Source organism: Ursus arctos, unplaced genomic scaffold (assembly GCF_023065955.2).
Source record: "Ursus arctos isolate Adak ecotype North America unplaced genomic scaffold, UrsArc2.0 scaffold_5, whole genome shotgun sequence".
Lineage (NCBI taxonomy): Eukaryota > Metazoa > Chordata > Mammalia > Carnivora > Ursidae > Ursus > Ursus arctos.
The window spans coordinates 20,052,278-20,079,524 of NW_026623067.1; the positions used below are offsets into that span (position 1 = coordinate 20,052,278).

General features: G+C 34.7%; 1 protein-coding gene and 1 non-coding gene across 5 annotated transcripts in view; both read left to right on the plus strand.

Annotated features, from left to right (window-relative positions):
• The window catches only part of DMXL1 (Dmx like 1), a 127,984-nt gene that overhangs the window by 91,737 nt on the left and 9,000 nt on the right, over window positions 1-27,247 (plus strand). For 2 of the 4 annotated variants that reach the window (XM_044387346.3, XM_026507807.4), the window contains 7 exons: window positions 1,357-1,419; window positions 10,769-10,855; window positions 13,810-13,931; window positions 14,292-14,433; window positions 18,762-18,822; window positions 20,588-20,715; window positions 24,863-24,955. In XM_044387346.3, the coding sequence (XP_044243281.1) occupies window positions 1,357-1,419; window positions 10,769-10,855; window positions 13,810-13,931; window positions 14,292-14,433; window positions 18,762-18,822; window positions 20,588-20,715; window positions 24,863-24,955 (696 nt within the window). The remainder of the gene's footprint in view (window positions 1-1,356; window positions 1,420-10,768; window positions 10,856-13,809; window positions 13,932-14,291; window positions 14,434-18,761; window positions 18,823-20,587; window positions 20,716-24,862; window positions 24,956-27,247) is intronic. The other 2 variants (XM_026507808.4, XM_044387347.3) reach the window with 1 other exon arrangement.
• Window positions 21,120-21,226, plus strand: LOC113261957 (U6 spliceosomal RNA). Its single transcript, XR_003318563.1, has one exon. It is a non-coding gene; the product is annotated as a U6 spliceosomal RNA (small nuclear RNA).

Below are 27,247 nucleotides of genomic sequence, written 5' to 3' on the forward strand. Positions count from 1 at the left end.
GTAAGCTAAATATTTTCTCTGAATTTTAGGCTTTTTATCTGCAAAATGAGTATAATACCCCTTAATATGCAATTTTTGACCAGTAGATCTAACTTATTTAAAACCTGGCATAATTAATGGTAGTTACTAGAAATTAATTATTACCGCTTTATTTTATTCTTTTTTAAAATTTCTGGTTTTTATTGTTTTATTCTTGATGGTGATATTCTTAAAAGTAGTGATATTTTGATAAAGGGAATATGAAAATGAAAAACTTATATGGTGAATCATAGATTGGATGGAATTAAACAGAATATTAACTTCATAGAATTAGTATATTATTATTTAATCTGTACTGGACAGTTGACTAGCTTATTTTGGGTATTAACAAAATTACCTTCCATCTCTTTTTTTATAAAATGATTGTATTTAAGTAGTTTGAGTCCAAGTCACTGTGACTTTTCAGGTGTTTAGGAAATAGATACCAGACAGGCTCTATGTTTTGGATGGGAGGATTCTGAAACCGCTGCTTCTTCTTTATTCCTTACGTGTTTGAAAATGAAGTTTTCTCCATCTGATGTTAAAATTTAAAATCCTGGTGTATCCTCAGATCTTTTCTTTTTATATACTGCATTTTTAAAATAGAAGGTCTTTCCAATTTATGTTTATTTTGAAATTAAGTACAGATAGTTGCAAATAGACTGTATCTGAATGGTTTCCAACCAGAAAAAAATACTTGATAGCTGTCATCTTTGGTCCCCTACTTAATATTTCTGTTTTCTTTCATTTTCTAAGAACTAAAGGTGTTGAACCACTTCTTTAACAAATGCTAATATCCCCTTTTGAGAACGATGTGTGCCTTCAAGCAATTTATTGACTATTTCTGGCTAAATAAGAGAAATAATTAGAAACCTAGAATTCTAGATTTTCTAATCAGGAGATTTTCTTGAGGAGTGAGATACCATAATGGAGACAAGACATAGTAGGATGTATGAAGAAGAACAATTTGACTTTAATTTTCAGGTGAGAGTACTGTGGCACCAGTAGCTCTGGAATTTGTAATATTAAGAACTGTGGGCTCAATTTTGCTTTAATATCAACATTTCAAAAATAAGTCGCTTAAAATTTCTTGGGAGGTGAAATAAAATTTATGGTGGTGGTTAATGAGTTCTGAGGGATTAAGTTTTCCCCAACCCCTCACCATGCTACCCCCACATGCTCCTTTTAAGATGTATGATATTTAAAAAGTAATAACTCATCCAGTGTTGTTTTCTAGTAAATTCGGTTAAAAATATAATTTAAAAAAATATCCCCAGTATTTTGCATGTTATATCTCGTCTTTACTCTTTGTCATGTGGTTATTCTTTCTTGATGAAGTCATTAGAGGACAACTGTGAAACCATCAAAAATTCTATGATGGAGGAGCCAAACATCAATAAGGTACAAAATATCATTCAACTGAAATTAGAAATTGCATTCTTTAACAAGAAAAACTTGTTTGCATTTTAGTTTTGAACTGTACTTTGTTTCCAATGCAGTTAAATCATTGTTCCCTCAAATTACTCTTCTTTGGTTTCAACAACTTAAATATGCATTCATAAAAATTGTTTCTGTTTTGTTAATAAGAGAATGCAATTTTAAAGGGAGTTGAATGTAACCTGTTTTGGCTACAGATTTTTCTGAGTAAATACAACTGAAGTTCTTAATAAAATGTAATTACAATAGCCATTATAGAATTATAGTGGTATTGGTCTATTTTTGCAAGTGTCACTTTTGAAGTTAACATTCTCTCCTGTGCTGTTAATTCCTTAAAATACATCAAATATTGTTATGTAATATTTATTTTTCTGGTAGAAATAGCATATAGCACATTGCCTTGTGTGTAGCAATTTCTCATAGCACTTGAGATCAAGAGCAAAAATTGTAGGAATTTGTGTAAGCATGAACGATCTCCCAAATGTTCTATGATCATACATTCAAATATAACTTTTATTAAGTTGATTTTTTTTTTAAGATTTTATTTATTTATTCGACAGAGATAGAGACATCCAGCGAGAGAGGGAACACAAGCAGGGGGAGTGGGAGAGGAAGAAACAGGCTCATAGCGGAGAAGCCTGATGTGGGGCTCGATCCCATAACACCAGGATCACGCCCTGAGCCGAAGGCAGACGCTTAACCGCTGTGCCACCCAGGCACCCCTAAGTTGATATTTGACTCATGTGTTTCTTATTCTGATTTGAAGTCCCTCTCAACAAAATAATTTTCAGGGAAAAATTTCTTGAACGATATTTTTTTTAAGGCTACTAATTCCCACTGTTAATTCTTTCTCCAAGAAAATCTTTTGGTAAAAATAGGAAAAATAATTCTATGCAATTAACTGAAAAGACGGATTAGCTGTCAAGTGTATATTATAAGTCAAACTTTGGCAAAATAAATTTATGCAGTTCATACTTTGGAAATATTTACTGGCCTTTGGGAGTTTTGAAAGAATGTAGTTCAAACTTCTAACCAGTTAACAATAAGTCCTTGCCTAAGTAATCATTGATTACTAGTCTATACATTATCATGAATTCTCATCCAAAGATTTTTCTTTTCACACTATTTATAAAATGTTAATAATCAGAATGTGGTATTTCTATAGTAATCACACTACTTTAAAAGGTAGTCATTCTGTTTGGTAAGTTAACATCATAACCATTTTTGAACAGAATTTTCCAAGTGTCTGCTACAGTTTTGTTTTAAACAGGTTGGTTAGGTATACCTGAGTTAAAACAACTGCACATATTTATTAAAGTGTAGTTTGACTGATCTTGGCATATGTATACACATATGGTTAAGCCATCACCACAATTGAGAAAATGAATATAGTCATCACCCCCAAAACTTTAATTTCCTTCTTCCTGATTTCCTCCCACCTCTGCCCTCTTCCTCTACAGGTAGCTACCAATCTGCTTCCTCATGTTATAGATTAGTTTGCATTTTCTGGAATTTTATGTAAATGGAATCATATAATATACCTTCTTTTCCCCCAGCATAATTATTGTGAGATTCCTCCATATTGGGTATTTTAGTAATTCATTGCTTTTTATCGCTGAAGTGTATTCATTGTATCACTGTCCCATAATTTGCTTATTTTTGTACGTGTTGGTGAACACTTGAGCTCTTCCCATTTCAGAACTATTTCAAATAAGAATGCTCAGAATGGTCACACGCAAGTCTCTGTGTATGGGCATACGCTTTCATTTGTCTTGTGCAAATGCTTAGGAGTGGAATGGCCAGATTACATTGTAGGTGTGTGGTTAACTTTTTAAGAAACCACTCAAGTATTTTCCCAGGTGGTGGTACCATTTTACACCCCCAGCAGCAATGCCTGAAATCTCAGGTGCTTTACCTCCTCACCAACACCTGACATGCTCAGCCTTTTTATTTTAGCCATTCCAGTAGGTGTGTAGTGGTTTTAATTTGCATTGAGCATCTTCTCATGTGCTTGTTTATCATTTGTATAACTTTGGTTTAAGTGTCTTTTCAAATGTGTCTTTCTTTGATTGCGTTGTTTTCTTAATAGAGTTTTAACAGTTCTTTATTTTAAATATAAGTCATAGCTGATTGGCAAATGCTTTCCCTACTCTGTTGTGTGTCTTTTTAATCCCTTTACAATTGGTTTTAAACTGAGAAGTTTTTAATGGATACATTGGACCTCATCAAAATTTGTTCTGTGTATGGACATTCTTTTTGGTGTCATATATAAGAAATCTTTGCCTGACTTAAAAGTCACAAAGATTTTCTCCTGCTTTGCTCTAGTTTTAGTTTTACAATTAGTGAAATTACTTCCGTTACTGCAACTTCCCAGTGAAAAAGAAATCGAAAGCTCTGCTCTACAAAGAAATCACAACCCAAAGGCATTGTTTAAATCCTACAAAAAAATTTTTAAGTCATTTTTTTATATGGCACGAAGTATGGGTTGCAATTATTTTTTATAATATGTGTATCAGTTATTTATCACTCTTTTCTGCAAAGATTAGATTATCTTTTCCTCCACTGAATTGCTTTTCCTCCTTTTAAAAAAACCAATTAATATGTATGTGTCCTAGATTCTGTTTTGGACCATTGATCTATTTATCTTTATACTAATCTCCCACTGTCTCACTGCGCTGACTAGAACTTCCAGTCCAATATTGAATAGAAGTGGTAAAAGCAGACATTTTTATTTTGTTCCTGATCATTAAGTATGCTGTTATCTATAGTGTTGTTTCAGATATCCTTTATAAGGTTGAGGAAGATTTTCTGTTCTTAGCTTGTTGAAAGTTTTTAATCAGTAATAGATGTTGGATTTTGTCACATTTTTGTTTTTTGTTTTTTGGGGGGTTTTTTGGCTACTGTTGAGATGTTCATATGGTTCTTATTTTAGTCTGTTAATACAGCTAAATAGGTTAATGGATTAGTTTATGTTAAACCAGCCTTTCATTGTCTGACTAATCTTCATTTGGTCATAATGTGTTTGTTATCTTTTTTATGTATTGGTAGATCTGTTAAGAATTTTTGCATTTATGTTGATGAGGAATATTGGTTAATGGTTTTCTTAATGTTTTGGGGTTCTTTTTTTGTTTTTAAACTAAAGCTGGATTCATAGGTGAGTTGGGAAATATTCTCTTTAATTTTTCAGAAAACTTTGTGTAGAATTACTATTATTTCTTACTTAAGTGTTTGGTAGAATTCACCAGAGAAACCATCTGGGCTTGGAGTTTTTTATCTACAAATTCAGTTTCTTTAACAGATATAGGGCGAGTCAGGTTATTTATTTCTTCTTGAGTGAGCATTAGTAGTCCATGTCTTTAAAGAAATTTGTCTGTCTAGGGCACCTGGGTGGCTCTGTTGGTTAAGTGTCCAACTCTTGATTTTGGCTTAGGTTATGATCTCAGGATTGTGAGATGGAGCCCTGTATCAGCCTCTGCGCTGGGTGTGGAGCCTGTCTGTGATTCTCTCTCTCCCTCTGCCCTTCCTGCCTCTGTCCCTCTCTAAAATAAATAATACGTAAAATTTTAAGAACGAAGAAATTTATCTGCTTCACGTGTCAGATTTATAGGTATGAAGTTATTTATAATGTTCCCCCTTTTTTTTTTAACACAGTGAAATCTATGGTGATGTCACCTTTCATTTTTCTGCTTCGGTTTTGAAAACGAAATTACTTCTTGAATATTTTTATTTCCTAATATTTAAGGTAGTGGTGTGCTTTTATGCTCACTTGGAAGCTTCCCATTTCCTTGCAATATGCCTTTGATACTCTTTAAATCTCCTTTTACTTTCTGTTTTGTTTTATTACATCATTACTGTAGTGCTGAAGGAATCCAAATGCTCAGCTTCCCACTGTAGAAGGTGATAGTAGCTGAAAATCACCACTGAGACTTAGAGTCTCAAGTCAATTTTTCTGTACATCTGTTGTGAGACCTTGAGCTCTTTACACCTTTTAAACCTTCTTTACTAATGTATAAAATTAGGGTTGATTAGAGCAGTTAGCTCTAATTTAAACAGCAGTGAAGTCCTGGATTTAGTCTGTTGTGGTCCTCTCTTCAGTTCTTAAAGGAAGCCTGCAGAACTTGAACATTATTTAGATCAGTTCCTGTATAAAATTTGTCTTTGTTTAAATTGTGGTAAAATATACATGTAAACTTTACCATTTTAATTGTTCTAAGCATACAGTTATGTGGCATTAAGTTCATTCATATTGTGTAGCCATCACCACCATCCATCTCCAGAGCTTTTTCATCTTCCCAAACTGAAACCCTGTCCCCAATAGATAGTAGCTCTCCATTTTCTGCCCCCCTCCTCACTGAGCCCACCAACCACCATCTGCTCTCTGTCTCTGTGAATTTTACTACCCTGGGTATCTGTATTAAGTGGAATCATACAGTATCTGTCATTTTGTGACTGGCTTTTTTCACTTAAGGTCACCATCTTGTAGTATGTATATCGTGTGTAGTATGTATCAGAATCTCCTTTGTTTTTAATCTTAAATCATATTCCATTGTGTATGTGTCACACATACTGTGTAGCCATTCATCTGTCGATGGATATTCAGACTGTTTCCATCTTTTGCTGTGAACATTGATACACACATATCTGTTTAAGTCTCTGCTTTCAGTTCTTTTGGATATATACCCAGAAATGGAATTGCTGGAATCTATGGTAAATCTATGTTTACTTTGTGATCTGCATAATCTCTTAAAATCTCTTTTAGCACTAATATTTGGATTCTTTTTTTTTCCTCATATATCCAGCCCAATCAAATTTTAAAGCATGGTCTGAAACCTTACATTAAGGTTTATATTAAACTTATATTAACCTTTACGTTAAGACCATATTCATTGTGGGTTATGTTTTTTTACTATGATTTTATGTTGTATGGCCTTTAGCAAATTAAATTATGTTTATAGCACATGCAAGTTGTCTTTTTTTAGCTGACCACATCGTGTTTCCACTTCCTTCCTTTCCTACCTTAGATTTCATGATCCATCATTATGATCAATCCTTAGCAAAAATCCTCAACTCTTTTGTGCACTTCTCTCTCTGGTGTATTTGCCTTGAAAATTCCCAAACCTGTTTAAAGGCAACTTTCTGTCTACTCTGTGCCATTGTAACCAAACCAGTGTGAGTTCCCTCCTTGGTGAGTCACAAACTGCAGGTTGAGTTGTCACACAAAGAAAACTTTATTTGCAGCAAATAAGGAAATCATGGGCAAAGGTTTCCAAAGCTGTGACTCCCTGAGCAAGGGTGGTTGGGTTCCTTTTATTTAGGATTAGGATGCATATTTAGATGGGGAAGCCTGGTCATCCTATGCACAGGTGGGCGTAAGGTCACACATGCGCCTTCAGGAATCATGCCTATACACACATCGTATGTTATGTAAATGAGGCGTGTGCTCCTCCTTGGGTGGAGGTTTAGTACTAAATGAGGTAAAGGTAGTCATCCTTATTCTAGAGGTCACTCTCTGGTCCCTTTGTGCAGGCAGAAGTCAGGAGTTAAGATCACACTGGTCTGGGTGGCCTGGGCCAGCTGGAGGTCTTGTCAGGGCAGACGCTGTTGCTGGAAGGACAGTTTTGCTTTCTCTCTGCCTGACTTAAGAGAGAAGCTGGAAAGAAGAGCTCAAGGAAAAATGTGGGACAGAGGTGGGTGAGTACAAGCAAGTGGGCCTTAAAGGTCAGGTCTTGGGGTCTAGTTGGTGACATATTCACCCAAATAGCTGAACATGGATGAAGAAAAAGCACAAACCATGGGGACTTGCCTTGAAATTTATAGCCACAAATCCCAAATTAAACTACCTGACCATCAAAATAAATTACTCTAGTAAATTTGTTTCCTGTTCTCTTTTCCATTCTTACCACTTTTGCCCTCTTTCCTCAAACTTCCAGTATTCCTTTGCTCTTTCCTACTGGTGACCTTATTTTGCCATCAAAATAAGAGCAGGGAATTTAGACTAATACTCTCACCACCAAATCTAACTTCTGCTTTAAATGCAGATATTTTGTTCTGCCTTCTCTAACACTAGATAGGCTGTCACTTTTTTTGTCCAAGACCAGATCTTCCATTTGTACATTTATTCTATCTCCCCTTTATCTACCTGAGGACTTTGCTTCAGTGGTTATCCTCCCTCCCTCTTGCATGATAAAGAGTTATCTTTCTCTTAGATTATTCTCAGCATAAGCAAATATATTTTATTATCTTACTTTGAAATGAAAACCAAAAAACCTTGAATCGTTCTACTCCCCCATTTCTGTAATCCCCTATCTAGAAAAATTCATTTATAAAATCACCTATAAAATCCTCAAAGAAGATTTAAAGAGTAATGTTGCAGAAACCCTGTGGAGGAACCACCCACTTTAAGAAATAAAACATCATCGATTCAGTTGAATGCCCCTGTGCATCTTCCCCAATGGACTTCCCTCCCTATTCACCGCTATCACATGTCTCTCTAATCTAGTTAAGTGTTATCTCCAGCCCACTCCCCTGAAATTTTACTAGTCAAAGTCACTCACCCTTGACTTCCAGGATGCTAAATTCAGTAGTCAGTTCTGTCTTCCTTTAATTCAGTTTTTCAGTGTCCTTTGATACTGTTGACCACAGTCACCTTCTTGAAACTTGCTTCACTTGGTTTCTGTAACATATTTGATGATTAAGTATTCATAGTTGGACTATGTTTCCTGTTCTGTCAGAATGTTCCCTGTTCTATCGATTTATTCTGTCAGTTATTTCTTTCCCCAGATTACTTCCATCTTGAATTGGCTTATCTTTTTCCTTTCTTGGAAACGTTGGGTGTCTCAGGACTTATTTCTCTAAACTTTTCTCTGTCTTTACTTTTCTCTTTGGGTTATCTCATGGTTTAACTCTCATCCACAGCTAGCTCTTAAATAACTCTTAAATCAATTCTCTCTAGCCCATTCATTTCCTGAACCCTGGACTTGCCTTATTAATCTAATAGCTACATTGCCCTGAATGTCTAAACACAGAATTTTCTTTCTTCTCCTAATCTTAATCTAAATCCCTACTTTTTCTTCACCTTTGTCTCTTTAAATGGTACCTTCACTCACCCAGTTATCGGGACTGAAATCTAGGAGTTATCCTTGCTTTTTCTCTTTTGCTCCTACTGTAATTTCAGTCCATTAGCAAAATTTATCCTAATTCCAACCACTCATCACTACCATCATTGCTAGGACCCTAATCAAATCCCCCTTTACCTCTCCCTGTAGCTGCTGAGGTAGCCTCATAACTGATTTAGCAGCCATTCTCACACCCTGTATACTTTGCCTCACAACATCCAGAATCATCTAAACCCTGCACTGGCTTCCTTGCTTTAAAATAAAATCTGAACTCTATTAAGGCTTTTGAGGCCCTCTGCAAGCTGAATCCTGCCTGGTCTCCAAGCTCATTTCCTACCACTTGCCATTGTTCTCAGAATTAAATACGCATAAGCTTTTGAGATGCTAAACACCATTCTTTTCCCCTCTCTCCAGCTGATTCTCATGCAGATGATCTTGGGGCCACAGTATTAAGAATGTTTTATTAAATCTAGGTTATGAGAGGACTGGAATGTATTTTCACATTGAAGAGACTTTTTTGAAGTTTATGCCTATTGAATCTTTCTTCCCCATAAATGTAAAATTTGAAAAAGCTCTGCAGGTAAAATGAATATTTTTCTCCCCACCTACCCATTACCAGCAAATAACATACTCCTCTGTGGCCTGCAAATATCATTTGTTGTCTGTCTTTCCAGTTGCTTCAAAATCCAGTAGTGGACACTTAGTATGCTTTAGAAAGCAGGCAGATAGGTGACTGAGTTGGGATTTTGTCATAAAATTACAGAATTTGATTTATACATTATATACATTTGATGGGCCTCTTGTAGCCAGAGGTAAGAGTTTCCTTAGAAAAGAAGTTGACCCTGAAATCAACCACAATGTTTGGCAAGCACTGAAATTCGTTTGTTTGTTATCAGATTGTATTTTAGATTAGAATATATTTGGCATCTTTATATTCAGTGACCATGAGTTTTGTTTGCATAGGATTGTTTGGGTTTTTAAGTCTCAACTTTGCTATTCAACAGGCTTCTTATTTGCCATTTTAAAAAAAATCGTGCTAACTCACTTCTGTTGGTCAAACAATAGACAGGCATTGGTGATGTTTTTATCTGAACTTTGCAGGAATTGTATTTGTTATATTCTCTTTTTTTTTTTTTTGACGATTTTATTTTTAAGTAATCTCTACACCCTATGTGCTGCTCAACCTCCCAACCCTGAGACCAAGAGCTGCGTGCTCTACTGACTTAGCTAGCCACATGCCTCAAGTTTGTTACATTGTTATGTCAGATTAATAACTTCTGTACTTCAGAATGATTTGTGAACTATTTTATACTAATTCGTTGTAAAGATTGAAGGTTAGGCAGTAAAATAAGATGAAACAATATCCTACATTAACATTTCTAACTCTTAATAATTGCCCCCTCCTTTTACCTGTTTATTTTAGTAAATGTTGATTTTATACAGTATTCTCTTCTGCAGTCAAAGGCCTTGTATATACCTTCTCTGGGGTAAGAAGAAGGTTGATATATTTCCCTCATCTAAAGTATATTGAGTTATGATTTATTCATCTATTAAAATGACTACTGACCTGGGCAAATTACTATGCCTTTCAGGGTTTCAGATTGGTTTTTTGTCTTTGTTTTTTTGTTTTTATAAATTAAAAGTTGTTTTAGACTAGGAGTCTGTAAACTATATTCGGCTGGCCATATTTGACCTGTTCTTCTATAGGCAGTAAACCAAGAATGGTCCTTATATTTTTAAAAGGTTGTTTAAAAAAAACGATTAATATGCAACAATGATCCTCTTTGGTGTGCAAAACCTAAAAACATTTACCTTTTGGCCTTCCAATATTTATAAAATATTTTCCAAGGGCTATAATGCTAAGAAATATGATAAATCTTTTTTAAATAATTAGAATATCTTGATCCTTTAAAGTTAATTCATTTGTGTTAATTTATTGGGAACATAAGCAATTAATGAAGTTGTATGTTGTATCAACTGTCTTTTTATATATGGAAGGGCAAGCTGGAAAAAATTTTAATTTCCCTGGTCAAATAAGTTTTGTTTTAGGGACAATGAGCATGTAAAATAGTACGTTTGGCTAGGAAATATCTAAAAAGTTTCTTAATTAATGCAAGTATTAAATGACAGATTGGCATATACTATTTTTTCTGTGACTAAAATCACTGTATTTTTCTGTTTTCTTTCCTTCCATTTAGATAGAAGCAGACTTGGGATATCCTGGAGGTAAAGCAAGGATTATTCACAAGGAATCTGACATCATTACTGCCTTTGCTGTTAATAAAGTAAGTGCACAGACTTTTTATTCTTTGATGATTATTCATTGTTGAAGAATGTCTCCTGTTTTGTCAATTTATGCAGTATTAGTATTTCTCTTTCCCAAAGCTAATTCCCCCTGCCTTAAATTGCAATCTGAATAAATTACTTCATACAACACACTATAGCATTTAATCCAAAAAACGGTTTTTTATTTTCCTTATATGAATATGTTGAATGTGATTATTAATATTAGATCAAATTCAAGCTTTTATATGACTTACAGAAATTCTCACTCATTGACTTAAAGCTACAGTAGCTGCCTAACTAGTTTTTCCTTTACATTCCTTAGTCTTCTACTCAACATATTCCTTAAAACTGTCTGTATGCCCCTTAAAGAAGGGGTAGCCTTAGATATACAGTCGTCCAAAGTCCAATTTATCTTAATCATTTTCTCCTTCTGTCTAAATGCCTTGCTGCATAGTTTCATTTGCGTGCGCGCACGTGCACACACACACACAAATACATATGTACACTTAAGTATGTATATCTCCTTTTTCACATATTCCTAATTTTAAAATAATTTTTAAATATTATTTAGATAAATACCCTATGGCGGCATGCATTCAGTAACCATTTCACCAGTTGGTTCTCCATCTTCCTATGATATGTCTTTCTTTTCTTTGATTTCTCCTGGATAGTTCCTTTATCCTTCTGTCCTCATTTTTCCCTATGTCCTTTGTCTCATTTCCCTCTTATACACAGCCCTGAACAGTGACTAGTTCTGTTGAAGACAGGCAGGTTTGGAATCAGCCCCTTAACCAGGCAATTCTCCTGTTGTATTATCTGTGCAATATGGTATATATATGTCAGATACAAATACAAAATTATTGTCTACGCCCAACAAGTATCTTCCTTCCCTTGAAAAAAATATTTTAAATATTCTGTGCTATAAAACAAACTCTCTTCTTTTTCTTTTCCTTTTTGGATATATGTAAGTAACTAGTAATGAACAGTCATTCACATATTATATAAAATCTGTTGTTCACTGTGCAAGAAGAGTGTACGTGTTTAATTTTTATTTCTCTGGGTTGATTATTGTTTTACATTCGTGCTAAATTTGTAGATGAGAAGTAATACCTTTTGCTTTAAATTGTATTATTTTAATGATGAGATTGAACTTTTTCCCATTTGTTTAGTTGTGAATTATTTGTGTTAAGAACTCTGAAAGGTCTGAGATTTTTCCTGCATTCAAGCTAACAAGTTATCTTGCTCAGTTTAATGGATGCTGTAAGAAGACACAAGACTCCTGGACCAGAGACAAAAGACAGTTTATTACTAACAGCAGAAGCAGTATCCAGAATATCAGCCTTTATGTGGCAGGGAGGGGGCCACATGATAACTGCACACAGAGCAGATTGCATTACAGGAAGGGAGCACTGAGTTTAGGGAACCTAAATCTCCTCTCATGGACATTAAGTATACCTGCCCTTTGATCTGGCAGGAGACACTGTAGGTATATAGCCATTCTGCAGAACAAATAGCAGTAAGTCACTCATTGGACATTCAGAAACAGAGAGACCTGTGGAGAATTATCTCTGAGCAGTCTTGTTACATCCTTTTTCCATTTATGTCTGGGGTATTCATTTTTTTGTTTCAGTTTGTATTAGCATTTTACATAATGGAAATGTTAATACTATTTTCTCTTTGCTGTCATCATTTTATTTTCTCTTTTAGAGATGTACATTTTCAGTTCATAGATGTTTAAAATCTTATGTCTTTTAATCTGACCAACTCTTTTTTTGTTAAAGATTTATTTATTTATTTTAAAGAAGGATAGAGACAGAGAGCGTGGGGGTGGAGGAGAGGGCAGAGGGAAAGAGAAACTTTTTTTTTTTAAGATTTTATTTATTTAAGAGAAAAAGCAAGAGAGAACACAAACAGGGTGAAGGGCAGAGGGAGAAGCAGACTCCCCACTAAGCAGGGAGCCCCATGTGGGACTCAATCCCGGGATGCTGGGATCATCACCTGAGCCGAAGGCAGATGCTTAACCAACTGAGCCATCTCAGTGCCTGAGAGGGAGAAACCTTAACACACTCTGCACTGAGCCTTGATCTCACAACCCTGAGATCACAACCTGAGCTGAAACTAAGAGTCAGACACTTCACCGACTGCGCTGCTCAGGTGCCCCTAATATAAACAACTTTTAATTTATGATTTATTCTGACATACTTTCCCCACTCTTTTTCTACCCCTATACCTTTCCGTTGTGACCCTTTTCCAAATTCTGTTCAAGGCTGAAAAGCTGTAGGTGAGGGGCGCCTGGGTGGCACAGCGGTTAAGCGTCTGCCTTCGGCTCAGGGCGTGATCCCGGCGTTATGGGATCGAGCCCCACATCAGGCTCCTCCGCTATGAGCCTGCTTCTTCCTCTCCCACTCCCCCTGCTTGTGTTCCCTCTCTCGCTGGCTGTCTCTATCTCTGTCAAATAAATAAATAAAATATTAAAAAAAAAAAAAGCTGTAGGTGAAAGTGATACTATCTTATTTGAATATGTACTACTATTTCTTTAGTTTGATGTTACTTATCTCCCTCACCTTTTTCTATCTTCTAGAGCTTCTGTCCAGCACCTCCCTCCACATTTTGGAACTGTGCAAACCTGAGGGAAATTGTACCATACTAGCAGACTGGAGAGAGAGTGCTGGGAGAAGAAATAAAGTGGTATATGCATTACCATTTAGAGGAGGCTTTCTGTTAGATGGTCTTGAATTCTTAGAACATAAACATATCTCCAAGCTCAAGCTGATAATTATTACTTTCAAGATTTAATTATTAAAATTAATTTTAAGTATTCATTTGTGAAAATGCTGTCTTTTCTGTATCTTAAAGTTTCTAGGGGCTATTTTGTAGTTTCCATTTTTAAAAGTAGCTCATATACATATTGTGCTTTTTTTATTTAAAAGTTATGATATGATTTGTTTTTCAGGCAAATAGAAACTGCATAGCAATTGCTTCAAGCCATGATGTTCAAGAACTGGATGTTTCTGGAATTCTGGCTACACAGATCTATACTTGGGTAGATGATGATGCTGAAATGGAAACCAAAGGGTACTTTTATACGTTGTTTTTAATTCAGTAACACTGTTAAAAATGATGATATCCACAGAACTATAACTTTCAAAAGACTTTTAGAGGAATATTCCTAGATCGTAAGTGTAGTGGATGCTGAGATGATAGAGTAAAAAAAAGGGTGGCAGGCCCCTTAAAGAAAAGAATTGAGGATTAGAAGAGAGTAAAGTGAGAGATCTGCAATTGTTCACATACAAAGTTACTATCTATGAGTTAAGAGTTAAGAGCTGAAGAAAATTTTAGAGGGAAATACAAACGCATATATTAGTGCTTTCAGGTATAAAAGACGAAATGAAGAACTGATGGGTTGCTTTCATTCCAGTTGACATTCTTTTGTAGATCAGAAGATTTCTTGGTTATACATGCTCGTGATGATTTAACAGCTGTGCAGGGTACAACCCCATACACACATAGCAATCCCGGCACTCCAATCAACATGCCGTGGCTCGGCAGCACGCAGACTGGCAGAGGAGCATCTGTGGTAGGTAGAGTTCAGCATACTGGGGATAGGGGCTTCTGGGGGGCTCAGTCGGCTAAGCTTCCGACTCTTGATTTCAGTTCAGGCCTTGATCTCAGGGTCGTGAGTTCAGGTCCTGCATTGGGTTCCATGCTGGGCATGGAGCCTACTTTAAAAAAAAAAAAAAACACCCACACAAAGTAAAAATATTGTGTTTAAATGTCCCTTTTACCGGGTGCCTGGGTGGCTCAGTTGTTAAGCGTCTGCCTTCTGCTCAGGTCATGATCCCAGGGTCCTGGGATTGAGCCCCTCATCGGGCTCCCTGCTCAGCGGGAAGCCTGCTTCTCCCTCTCCCACTCCCCCTGGTTGTGTTCCCTCTCTCGTTGTCTCTCTCTGTCAAATAAATAAATAAAATCTTTAAAAAAAAAAAACGTCCCTTTTACCCCCTCTAGTTTAATAGATAAAGGATGATTTAAACATATTTTTAAAAAATTCTTAACTTTTTAGTAAGTCATACTTGGTGGAAATTATAAATTTAGATTGTGAAGAATATGTTTTCATATGAAAAAGATAATGAAATTATTTTAAATAATTTAAGATACAAAGAGCTGTATTTTAAGTAATTATTTGGAACTTACTGGTACAAATCAGGCATCAGCAAGCTATGGTTTGTGGGTGAAACTGTATTTGTATAAACATGCTTGAGAATAGCATTTACATTTTTCAGTGGTAGAAAAAAAAAGTCAAAAGAAGAATGGTATTTTGTGACACATGAAAGTTATATGAAATTCAGATTTCGTTATCTATAAGTAAAGCTTCATTGGAATATACCACACTCATTTGTTTATATTTTGTCTGAGGATCTTCTTGAACCCTGATTAAGATGTGATCCATGTTTATCCCTCAGTGAGATTCTTTTATTAATACTTAATGATACATAGAGTCAGAGAAACCAGAACCAGTAATTCTTTCAGTGACTTTCAGGTAGTGTGGTTATTTTCAGTTTCCTAATTCCTGTAGAATTCTTTCCTTGGCCTCCCCATCCCCCACAACACATAGACCAATTTTTTTTTTAAACTAATTAGTAAGGGTAGTTATTTAAGTAACTGCTTAATCATCCTTAATAATACCTGATAGTATTTTATATTAATATAGTCCCTCTTTTGCTCATATAACCTTATTATGCTTTGAGATATCTGTTGAGATAGCTGTTATAACTCCTCCTTATCATTTTTCAGATGAAGCTTAAGATCCAGAAAAGTCTAGTGATTTAACTTGGGTCATTATCTCAGATTTTTGGTAGAGCTTATATTAAAGCCTTCCATTCCTCTTAGTTCACTGATTTCAGGTAGGAGTGTTTGAAGTCTTGAAGAGTTTTAAAAGCAATCTAGTAATTATTTAAGTGAACTATCTTGGTTATTTATAGTTCATTTTTTTCCAACTGACAGATACATTAAAATTCACTTATAAAACCTACTGATATTATCATCTTTTATAGGGAACTTAAAGAGAATATACAAAATATATAAAAAGGAATAATAGGCAGTTTTTCCAACTCCAATTTCGGAGAATACAATGCACTTCTTCCTGTAACAGATACCTTGCTGGTCTCTCTGCTTTCACACTTGCTCCCTGTGTTCTGGGTACAGCGGCCAGAGTTGCTCTTTTTTTTTTTTAATAATAATTTTTTATTATATTATGTTAGTCACCATACAGTACATCCTTAGTTTTTGATGTAGTGTTCCATGATTCATTATTTGCGTATATCACCCAGTGCACCATGCAATATGTGCCCTCCTTAATACCCATCACTGGCCTATTCTAATCCCCGCCCCTCCCCCCCCCGAAGCCCTCAGTTTGTTTCCCAGAGTCCATAGTCTCTCATGGTTCATTCCCCCTTCTGTTTACCCCCCCTTCATTTTTCCCTTCCTTCTCCTACTGATCGTCCTGCTATTTCTTAATGAGTGAAACCATATGATAATTGTCTTTCTCTGCTTCACGTATTTCACTTAGCATAATCTCCTCCAGTCCCATCCATGTTGCTGCAAATGTTGGGTAATTGTTCTTTTTGATGGCTGAATAATATTCCATTGTATATATGGACCACATCTTCTTAATCCAGTCATCTGTTGAAGGGCATCTCGGCTCCTTCCATGATTTAGCTATTGTGGACAATGCTGCTATGAACATTGGGGTGCATATGACCCTTCTCTTCACTACGTCTGTATCTTTGGGATAAATACCCAGTAGTGCAATTGCTAGATCATAGGGTAGCTCTATTTTTAACTTTTTAAGGCACCTCCACACTGTTTTTCCAATGAAGACATACAGTTGGCTAATAGACACATGAAAAAATGTTCAAAATCATTAGCCATCAGGGAAATTCAAATCAAAACCACATTGAGATATCACCTTACGCCAGTTAGAATGGCAAAAATTGACAAGGCAAGAAACAACAAATGTTGGAGAGGATGTGGAGAAAGGGGATCCCTCTTACAGAGTTGCTCTTTTCTAAAGCATCATTTAGGTTGTCACTCTGGTGTTTAAAACTTTCGGATTTCCTAGTATAACTTTAAAAAAAAACAAGTCCTTAAGGTGGCCTCTATGGTCCTCTGTCCTCTGTGATTAACCCCCCGCCAACCTCTGCATCCTCATCTCTGTTCATTTGGTACCTGATTCACTTTGCTCTAATTACAGTGGCTCTCTGTCTCTTGAAAACATCAAGCTCATTGCCCTGTTAGAGCCTTTGCCTTACTTTCTGCTTCAAATGTTCTTTTTTTCTTTTACCATTCAGATATCCTGTTCCCAGAGATTTCCCTTGCTTCCCTAGTGAAGGCATCTGTCTGTCCCTTCCAACTGTACCTGTAGTCACTCTATATGTTATATTATCCCCCATTTTAACATATTTAATGGCCTCTATCAATTTTGAAGTTATTTGTTCACTATTTGCCTTTTTTAATGTACTCTCTAATGTAAACTCTGTGAGAGATTATCATAACTGCCTTAGACACTGATGTCTCTAACTAGAATGGCGTTTAGCATATAGTCAGTGCTCAGAAAATACTTGTTTTTACTTCAAAGCATTATAATACAGAAATTCACCTTTGTCATTCTTGTTAGGATGGCATTTCCTTTCTATCTACATCTTAGAAGGACCTCTTTTTAGAGGGCATCATTGTGATTTGTTAGCGTAATTAGTCTAATTGGTCCTACTCCGTCCTCAAGAAAAAGACCACGAGTATAATCAGGTGATTCTTTTTTATAAGGATCTTCTAAAATTAATTATGATTTCTTTCCTTTATAATGTTCTGCATATGCTCTTAGAAATTTTATTAAACCTGTGTTTATGTATTGTTTTGCTTATGGTTTTACTTTGATAACTTTAGTCAGAAAGAAAAGTAAAAGAATAGGAATATTTAGGTATTTCTTTAATTAAAAGGAACATGAGATTTCACCATCAAGTTTGCTAAACAGAAGTAACATTCAGCAGGTTTTCATTTTGTGTGTGTGTGGAAAATTAATGAAATGTTTTCTTAATTCTATTGCTTTACTGAATTATTAATTCTAGCAAAAAAGAATACTCGTTATGACCAATTTCTGCTGTTTTGCAGTAAAATTACAACCATAACCATCTTTCAGTGGTTCTGTCTTTCACCACTTCTGCTGGCCTGCTCTCTTCCTCCCTACCCAATCCCCACTTTACTCACAACTTTAGTCTAATGGACAATTTAAAATCCACAAGAACAACAACAAAAAATCTACTCAACACTGATGCTACAAACTTAGGATAACATATAATTGTAGTTATGGTGCTGTATAAATAGGAATGGTTCTATTATCTCTTTAATTGCACATCTTCTTATTTGACAGGCTACCTAAATCATTCAAAACATGATTTAAAAATGGATAAACAGTTCCACACTATCAATTAAAAATTTATACAATTTTCTGTTTACCTCTTTTTTTTTTTTTTTCACATGCTTCTGCCTGTCTTTTTAACCTTATACTATTCAGGATTATTCCAATAAAATTAATGGGATCAGAAAAGAATTGGCAAGAAAGGAGGTAAGACTAAATTCTCAAGGTGAATTTGTTCTTAGAGCTTAGTCAATGATGCAGAAAATGTATATACACTTAAATGTAAGAGAGCTGAGCTATTAAATTTAATTTGTTATTACGTTCAGTATTTTTAGCATCCACAATGGTAGTTAGGAATCACATAAAAATAAATAAATAAATAAATAAATAAATAAATAAATAAATAAATGTTATTTGAATTTCCTGTCATAATTTGTATTTTTAATACTACTTTTTATTGTAACTATAGAAGAATGATTTTTCTTTGTTAACAGATGATTAAGAAAGCCATTAATAATGTCAGAAGAATGACTTCTCATCCGACTCTTCCTTACTGTAAGTTGATAATAATTAACCAGTGTTCTAAGGAATTTAAAGCAGGGTCAATTGAAAGGTAGTCAACTATTTTACTTTTTTTGTAGAAAATGTCTGCTAGCAAATAAAATCTTCAAAATTGGATAGCAATAGAAAAAGAAATTTTCTTGAATTAATAGAGAAGGCTAACTTGATGCCATAAATCTTTACTATGTTGACTGCATATTTCTAAATTAGAACATTTTATTTTTGAACATTTCTGGGCTCTTTACACAATTGTGAGTTACAGTCATAATTACTGTTTTAACAGTGGGATCATTCCCATCTTTTATTACATAGATCAGAACCATATCTTGGTCATTTATTGCCTCATCATAGTCACTTTGTATTTTATAAATATTTTGTCCGTTTGCCTTTTATCAGACACACTAATAGTAGGCATAGAAAAGTGGTTATTAGTAAGTTCTTACACTCTCAGGCAGGATATATTATTTTCAGTTAGTATTCCTGGGAATCTCAAAAGTTTTTCTGCTTTAACAAAGAACTTCACTAATGGGGAATTTATTTGACATATTGAAGCAGAGAAAAAAACAATAAAGGCAACTTTAAAAACACTTGTGGGTTGGAATCAGTATTCTTATTGGCATCTCAGTATTCAAGTTTTTTTTAATATGATTTTTAAGTTGTGCCTGTCATCAAGTTGTCCTACTGCGCAGTAATAAGTGCAGTGCCTATTAAAAAATATTCATGTTCCTTCAATTTTGTAACATATAAAAAATTATACTACTTTTATAATGAGAGATATTCTGGTAAAATATATTTGACAAAACCAGTGTTCTTATCTACTTCACTGTCCTAAGTACTTACAAGCAGCTGTTATCAAACTTACATACCAACATCCAGAAGGGTTCAAGAGAACCATATATTTAAAATGAAGAGAGTAACTTCTATTGCTTATGCTAAAGGTGTGAAATAATGTAAAAATTATTGTAAAAATTAATCAGTGTTTTTACTACATTGAATACCACATTACTACTGATAATTATACTTAACATAAATTGAGTTGTCCATGTTAAGCCTATTTCTAAATGATTTATATGGATTATCTCATTTACTTCTCATAGCTGTCCATTAACTTACATATCATTACTCCCCTTTTACAGGACAATTTGAAATGGGCTCAGGGAGATTAAATAAGGTTCCTAGTATCACAAAATTAGTAAATGGCAAAACGATGAATTAATAATTATTTAGCTTGTTCATATTCCTTGGTGAAACATATAACACATTTGAGCTATCTAGTCAATCAGAATAACTATTAGAAGTAATTTTTTCTTTACCATGCATGACATTCAAGACTTTCTACAGTCTTTTTTTTTCTTTTCCAGAGAAAATGTGTAAGTTCAAACATTAATAGTAGGACTGATAAGAATTGGCTCTTTAGTTTACCCAGGAATTTGTTAACTGGCTATTATACAAGGTATTTATTAAAAGGTATTAAAACATCATTGAGATAATTTCAGAAGGAAATAAAATTTACAGAGGTCTGATTTAATTCCTTCTGTTGTGTAGTGTGAGTGTATATTCTTAGTCAAAGGAAAGTACATCATAAAACTGTTTTTAAGATTAAAAATAAGTGAAATTTCATAACAAAGGTAAGTTCATGTAAATTGACTATGATTCATTTCAAAGGTGTTTCTTTCATAAAGGTTTTCACTTGGATTCAAAAATAAACCTTACAAAGATTACTGCAATAAATTTGCAATTTTTACCCTTTATAATGCAGATCTGACAGGAGCTCAAGATGGAAGTGTCAGAATGTTTGAATGGGGCCATTCTCAACAAATAACCTGTTTTCGATCTGGTGGCAATTCAAGAATTACAAGAATGAGATTTAACTACCAAGGAAATAAGGTAGTATATAAAAATATAAATGGGAATATGGTTTGATTATGTTGGAAGTTTATAAATGTTACTAGTCTGTGTTTCTGAAGAGAACAGCTCAGTGAGCTAATGATAAAGTATTAATCTATATGAGTTCTTTTTTTATAAAAGTCTCTTCAAAAAACACTTATATTCATTTCGTTCTTCCTGGAATGACATTTTGTGTATGCGTATGCGTGTTGTGTGTGTATATGTGTGTATATGTGTCCATTGAAATTCACTTAAATGATGATTAAGGACCAAATGATTATAGGACCTCCCTATATTACACATTTTTTATTAAATACTTCTACTTTCTTTGTCCTCTGAAACCTACTGAAAGCATGGTCAAGTAGCAAGTAAAATCTGGGAGGTTATTAAAAATGCAGATTATCGTGCTCAGTTCAGCAGCACGTATACTAAAATTGGAATGATACAGAAAAGATTAGCATGGCCCCTGCGCAAGGATGACACACAAATTTGTGAAGTGTTCCATATTAAAAAAAAAAAAATGCTGATTATTAACTCTACTGCAGACCTGCTGAGTCACCATCTGCATTTTACCCAGATACTTTTGTGATTTGTACCCACATTAAACTTCTGAGGACTATTCTAGAACAGGGCATCAACAAAGCATGGCCTAGCTACATTTTATTTGTAAATAAAGTTTTATTAGAACACAGCTACCTCACTCATTATTTGTTTTCTATAATTACTTTTCCACTACAACAACAGAGTTCAGGAAAGCAAGGACTTTATAGACAGCAAGCCTAAAATATTTACTATATGACCCTTTAAAAAACGGTTTTTCAACTCTGCTGTAGAATATCCCTTACTATCTTCACTTCCCATAATCCTATTTTCCTCAGACTGCCTCTACCCTCCCCACCCCCCAGTTTCACTATCACTTTAACAACAATTACAAGGGAAATCAGCCTGCTCTTTGTCTGCAGAGCTGTGCTTCACTAAAAAGACACAGGCCCTCACAGATGGTCCATCTTGCCTTTCCTTTTCTTTCGATTTCCAAACCTTCAGCTCTCCTCATGTGTTGTTTGTATCTTGGTATGCTGCACATTTACTGCCTGCCACATTTATCACTTGGCTGTGTTACCATTTCGCTAAAGTCAATGGTAATTTTTCATGTAGCTTTGAAACAAACTTTTGAGAGCACATAGTTTCTTAATACCAACTGGCAACATTCTTTGCCCTTTAAGGGGTAATTGAGGGGACTTAATCTAGAAGCTTTTACAGTTCTACTGTAATTTCAGCTGTGTTACATATAGTTTAGTGCTCCTGCTTTTCTACTTTGGTTGTCAATATTATATTGCTCCTTAGCTAGGCTCTGTACTTCCACTCTTACCTTTCTAATGCATCCTTCATGTTTCCAACAAAGTTCTGTAACAAATAATATAGTTCTGCAACCACACTTTAAGGCAGATCACATTATTGTTCTTTTCAAGAGCCCTTCAAGGCCCCTCATTGTATCTAGAAGCCTATATTCTTTAGCATGGCATTCAATACCTTCTATAGTGTGAATTATTTTATAGACTTAATACTTACTATAGCTTTCCACATATACTATTTTAAGGCACAAAAAACTATTCTTCATTACCTGCCCAAGTATATTTAACAGGCAGTCAACTTGTTGTCCGTTCACCATAGGCATGATGGAGCCAAACAGCACAACACCTAGCAGGCTATTTCCCTTCGTGTAGGGAAGCCTCTTATGGTAAATAGAACAGAGGACAGTTATGCTGGCCAGTTTGTCAATTATGAATAGAAATGGGCTGCCAAAAGTTATTGAGCCTAAAAAGAGGCAGTAAGCGGAATAGGTAACCTGTGAGGAACAATTCCTCAAGTTCAGGAAGATACTGCATTCGAAAATAAAAATAAGCTGCTATGAAGTAAAGGCAGTAGAAGAACAGGAAAGATTCTTTGGAATTTAAAACATGTGATTCCCAAAATTGGGTTAGTGGAAGAACTACTACTCATTTTATGGGCTGAATTGCAGAATGTAAATATTAGAAAATCAAGTTTGTGACTGGAAGAACATATTAGGAAATTATCCTTTGATAAAAATAATGCAAGAAACAAATTAAGACTAGACCCAGGAAAATTTATAAAAGACATTTAAAAGGTATTTCAGAAGAAGGGAAAAAATGATGGAACAGAAGGAAGCACTATATTCAAAGGAATTATTAGAATAAAAATATTCCCCAAAGAAAAATAGATTTTGAAAAGAACCTAGCAAGTACTAGGCAGAAGTGTTGAGAAACATCACATGCCTAGACACATCCTGATTATTTGATTTTTTTTTTTTTAACCCAAGGATAAAGTGAGCTTCTAGGAAGGAGTAGGGGTAAAATGATTACTTAGAACCTCTCCACCCCTCCCCTCAAAAATTAATGGCATTCGCCTACTCAAAAATAAAGATTACACATACAAAAGCAATATTCACAGACTTCTGATGGACAGTGAATGGGAATTAGGTGTCATCATCTGTTCAGTCTTTCAAATTTGATGAAAAATATATAAAAATATGTATTTCTAAGTGTGCAGAGGCTTAACACATTCCATATATCCTTTCTGAAGGCCATATGTAGGTCTCCTCCAGAAAACAGGATAAATCACAAAAAGGATAGATCTTGGGAAATTATAACAAATATGGTAAACAATGAGTTAATGTTTCTAATATTCGCCTTATCAGTCAAATTTTTTAAAAGACAACTTAATAGAGAAGTAGATAAAGGATATGATAGGTCAATTTACAGAACAAGTATGCATGGCCAGCAATCCTGACTAATAATTGAAGAAATGCACATTAAAATTAGCCTTTTTTTTCTGTATACTAACAAATATTTAAAATTTTAGTAATAAGCAGTGTTGACTAATGTGTAAGAAAAATGGGTGTGTAAATTGATATTACCACTTAGGATTAAATTTTAGCTTCGCCTGCTGATGTTAAATGATGCCACTTGACAAAGCTGTCCCATTTCTAGATATCTATCCTATATAAATACTCAAAGGTTTATGTAGCAGAATATTTATTTATTTTAAGGATTTTATTTATTCGAGAGAGAGAGTAAGGGAGAGAGAGTGAGCAAGAAAGAGACACAAGCGGGGGTGGGGGGAGAGGAAGAGGGAGAAGCAGACTGTTCCCTGAGCAGGGATCCCGACATGGGGCTCAATCCCAGGACCCTGAGATCAGGACCCCTGTACCAGAATATTTAAACAAGCACTTTGTAATAGGGAAAATTGGAAACTATAAGGAGAAAGTTTTCAAAAAAGTTTTGATACAACTATATAGTGTAATACTACACAGCACAAGAATGAAGTAGATTAAATGTACTGATATGAAACGATGGCTGTAATAGGTAAAAAATGTAATTGTAGAACGATGTATTTATGGTGATTCTCATTTTTTAAAAAACCCTGTATGAATGTTTGACTATTCATAGAACAAATTTGAAATGGAACACATCAGATTGTTAATAGTTGCTAGCTAGATCTGGAGATGGGAGAGGGCAGGAGTTCAAAGTAGACATTCATTTTATTTTATAAACTGTATGTAAGTAAATGTTATTTTTGTAATCTAAAGAAAAAAATGCTTAGTCTTACTCATCCTTTTATATCTGTAATATATACTCCCTCATTGGATAATTTTGACATTTTCTCAGTCAGATTACCCTGAGTTCCCATAGTGGGAATTCTTTTACCGTAACAATCTTTGTTTCATTTTATTTTCTACTCTTGTTGACATGTTTTTCTTATATATATCTGGAAGTCCTTATTTTTTCTTTGTCATAATGACAGTTTTCTATCTTATGTATACTAAACGTTAGTTGCATGACTTAATGTGTAAACCCAGTATCCTATTTTTTGAGTACTTTTAGAGAATATATAGACTCTGCTTTTGGTTAGTATAATGAAATATGTCTGATGTTTGTTTCTTCTGTGTCACCTGGAATTTTTTTAAGCAGCAGCTAAATATTTTTCTACCTAGATATACGTAGGTGAAGTAAAAGTCAATTTATCAATTAAATATTTAAGATCAAAATATGAGATTCACAGTGAAAGTATGGGTTGATACATGCTTTTGTATTAGTATTAGATACTTAAAATTTATTTTTTCTCCAAGTTTGGAATAGTTGATGCTGATGGATATTTAAGTTTATATCAAACAAACTGGAAATGTTGCCCAGTAACTGGAAGCATGCCTAAGCCATACCTGGTAAGCCAAAAATTCTTACCTTTAAACTTTTTTAGAATTTTCATTTTATTTTATTTTTGTTATTATTAAGACACAGAGAGAGAGTTAGGGGAAGGGCAGGGGAAGAGAGAGAACACCAAGTAGGCTCCATGCCCAGCATAGAGCCCTACATGGGGCTCAGTGTCACAATCCCGAGATCACGACCTGAGCCAAAACCAAGAGTGGGATGCTTAACTGACTGAGCCACCCAGATGCCCTTGAATTTTTCTTTTAAAGAAATCAAGAATATATATTTGAGGCAATAAATATTAAAGCCAAAAAGTAAAATCTATGTAGTTCTGTGTATTCAGTCACTTTACTATAAGCTCCTGTCCTTGTGTTATGTGAAAATTAGTCTGTGAGGTATAAAAATTCTAAGTCTCGGGGCGCCTGGGTGGCACAGCAGTTAGGCGTCTGCCTTCAGCTCAGGGCATGATCGCAGTGTTGTGGGATCGAGCCCCACATCAGGCTCTTCCGCTGTGAACCTGCTTCTTCCTCTCCCACTCCCCCTGCTTGTGTTCCCTCTCTCGCTGGCTGTCTCTATCTCTATCGAATAAATAAATAAAATCTTTAAAAAAAAAATTCTAAGTCTCTGGTAACTTGGAAAATTAACCTGTATCAAACAAACATGGTACCTCCAGAGACCCATGCAACATGTGGGTTCCTCAAGCCCTTTTCCAGCCTCACTAAGCTACAGTGGGGATTATACCTAAAAAGAATGATCAACAGACCATGCATCTGGTGTGGTGTTTGTTTTTTGTTTTTTGGTTTTTTTTGCAATTAGCCCTCATGATCAAAGTAGAAAGGATATGCTGTAGCTGGCACAATTATTTTCTTGTCCATGTCTTCTTTTTTTTTTTAAGATTTTATTTATTTATTTGGCGGTGGGGGGAAGAGCAGAGGGAGAGGGACAAGCAGACTCCATGCTAAGTGCAGAGCCCAACGTGGGGCTCTATCTCACAACCCTGAAATCATGACCCAAGTGGAAATCAAGAGTCAGAGCTTAATTGACTGAGACACCCAGGCACCCCTTGCCCATGTTTTTTTTTTTTTTTAATTGCTACATCTCTATTGAGGACTGCACAAGCTTAATGAACCTTCCACAGCTTCATAGAACACTGAGTTTGTATTTAATATATTCTTTAATGAAGCCCATTATAGGACTAAGCAATACCTATTAGGAAATTATTAAGAATATGAGTTAAGGTTCTGGTAATTCACTCAAGGTTAAATTCTGGAATATGGTACTGATCTAAGTGAAAGTAAGCAAAGGGAGGGTTGGTGAGGGTACTTTGAAAGAATATTTTTCCTCGTATTTTTATTAAGCCAATGGATTTAAATATATGTTTATGTTCCCTTAGGAGCTTTTTTTTTTTAAGTTCTAAAAAGATAAATTGGATTGAAAATGTACTTTATTGGTTTCACGGATTTCAAGTATATTTTGTTTGTTTTAAGGACATATCTAGCCCAGCTCCAGTGGTAGTCAGGGGAAATGCGGAAGTAACTCAAAGGAAGAATCTTTTATGGATGATTTTGACATACTTAAAAAAAATCATTTTTTATTGAAGAGAAACATCTGAACAAGTCTTTGTAATAGACTAAACCTTTTATATTAAGTTACTGTTTGATGGAGTATTCAGAAACATTGTAAATTTTTTAGTTTTGTTGATTTAATAATAATGTTATTCACATATTTGAAAAATTATTTAACCATGAGAAATTTTCTAGTTTTGTTGATTTAATAATATGTTATTTTATTCACATATTTGAAAAATTATTTAACCATGAGGGACTCTTAACTATAGGAAACAAACTGAAGGTTGCTGGCAGGGAGGGGGCTGAGGAGATGGGGTAACTGGGGGATGGGCAATTAAGGAGGGCACGCGATGTGATGAGCACTGGGTATTACACACAACTGCTGAATTACTGACCTCTACATCTGAAACAAATGATGTACTATATGTTGGCTAATTGAATTTAAATTAAAAAAAGAAAAATTATTTAAGAATTTAAACATTTCTGAAAATAAATAATTTAGTCTGAGGTAATCTAAAATTCTAGTTTTTTCTAAGAAAAAAATTTCATAAATATTCTAGGAGAAATATTTAACATTTAACCTCCTTTTGTTTTCTTTTGAACTTTTCGATGAACAAAAGCACGAGATCTCATAAAGACTTATAATGCATATGGTTCAAGGAAAGTGTGTGTGAGAGAGAGAGAGAAGAGGAGAGGCAAAACAAATGTGGCAAAATGTTCAAAATGGTGAATCTGAAT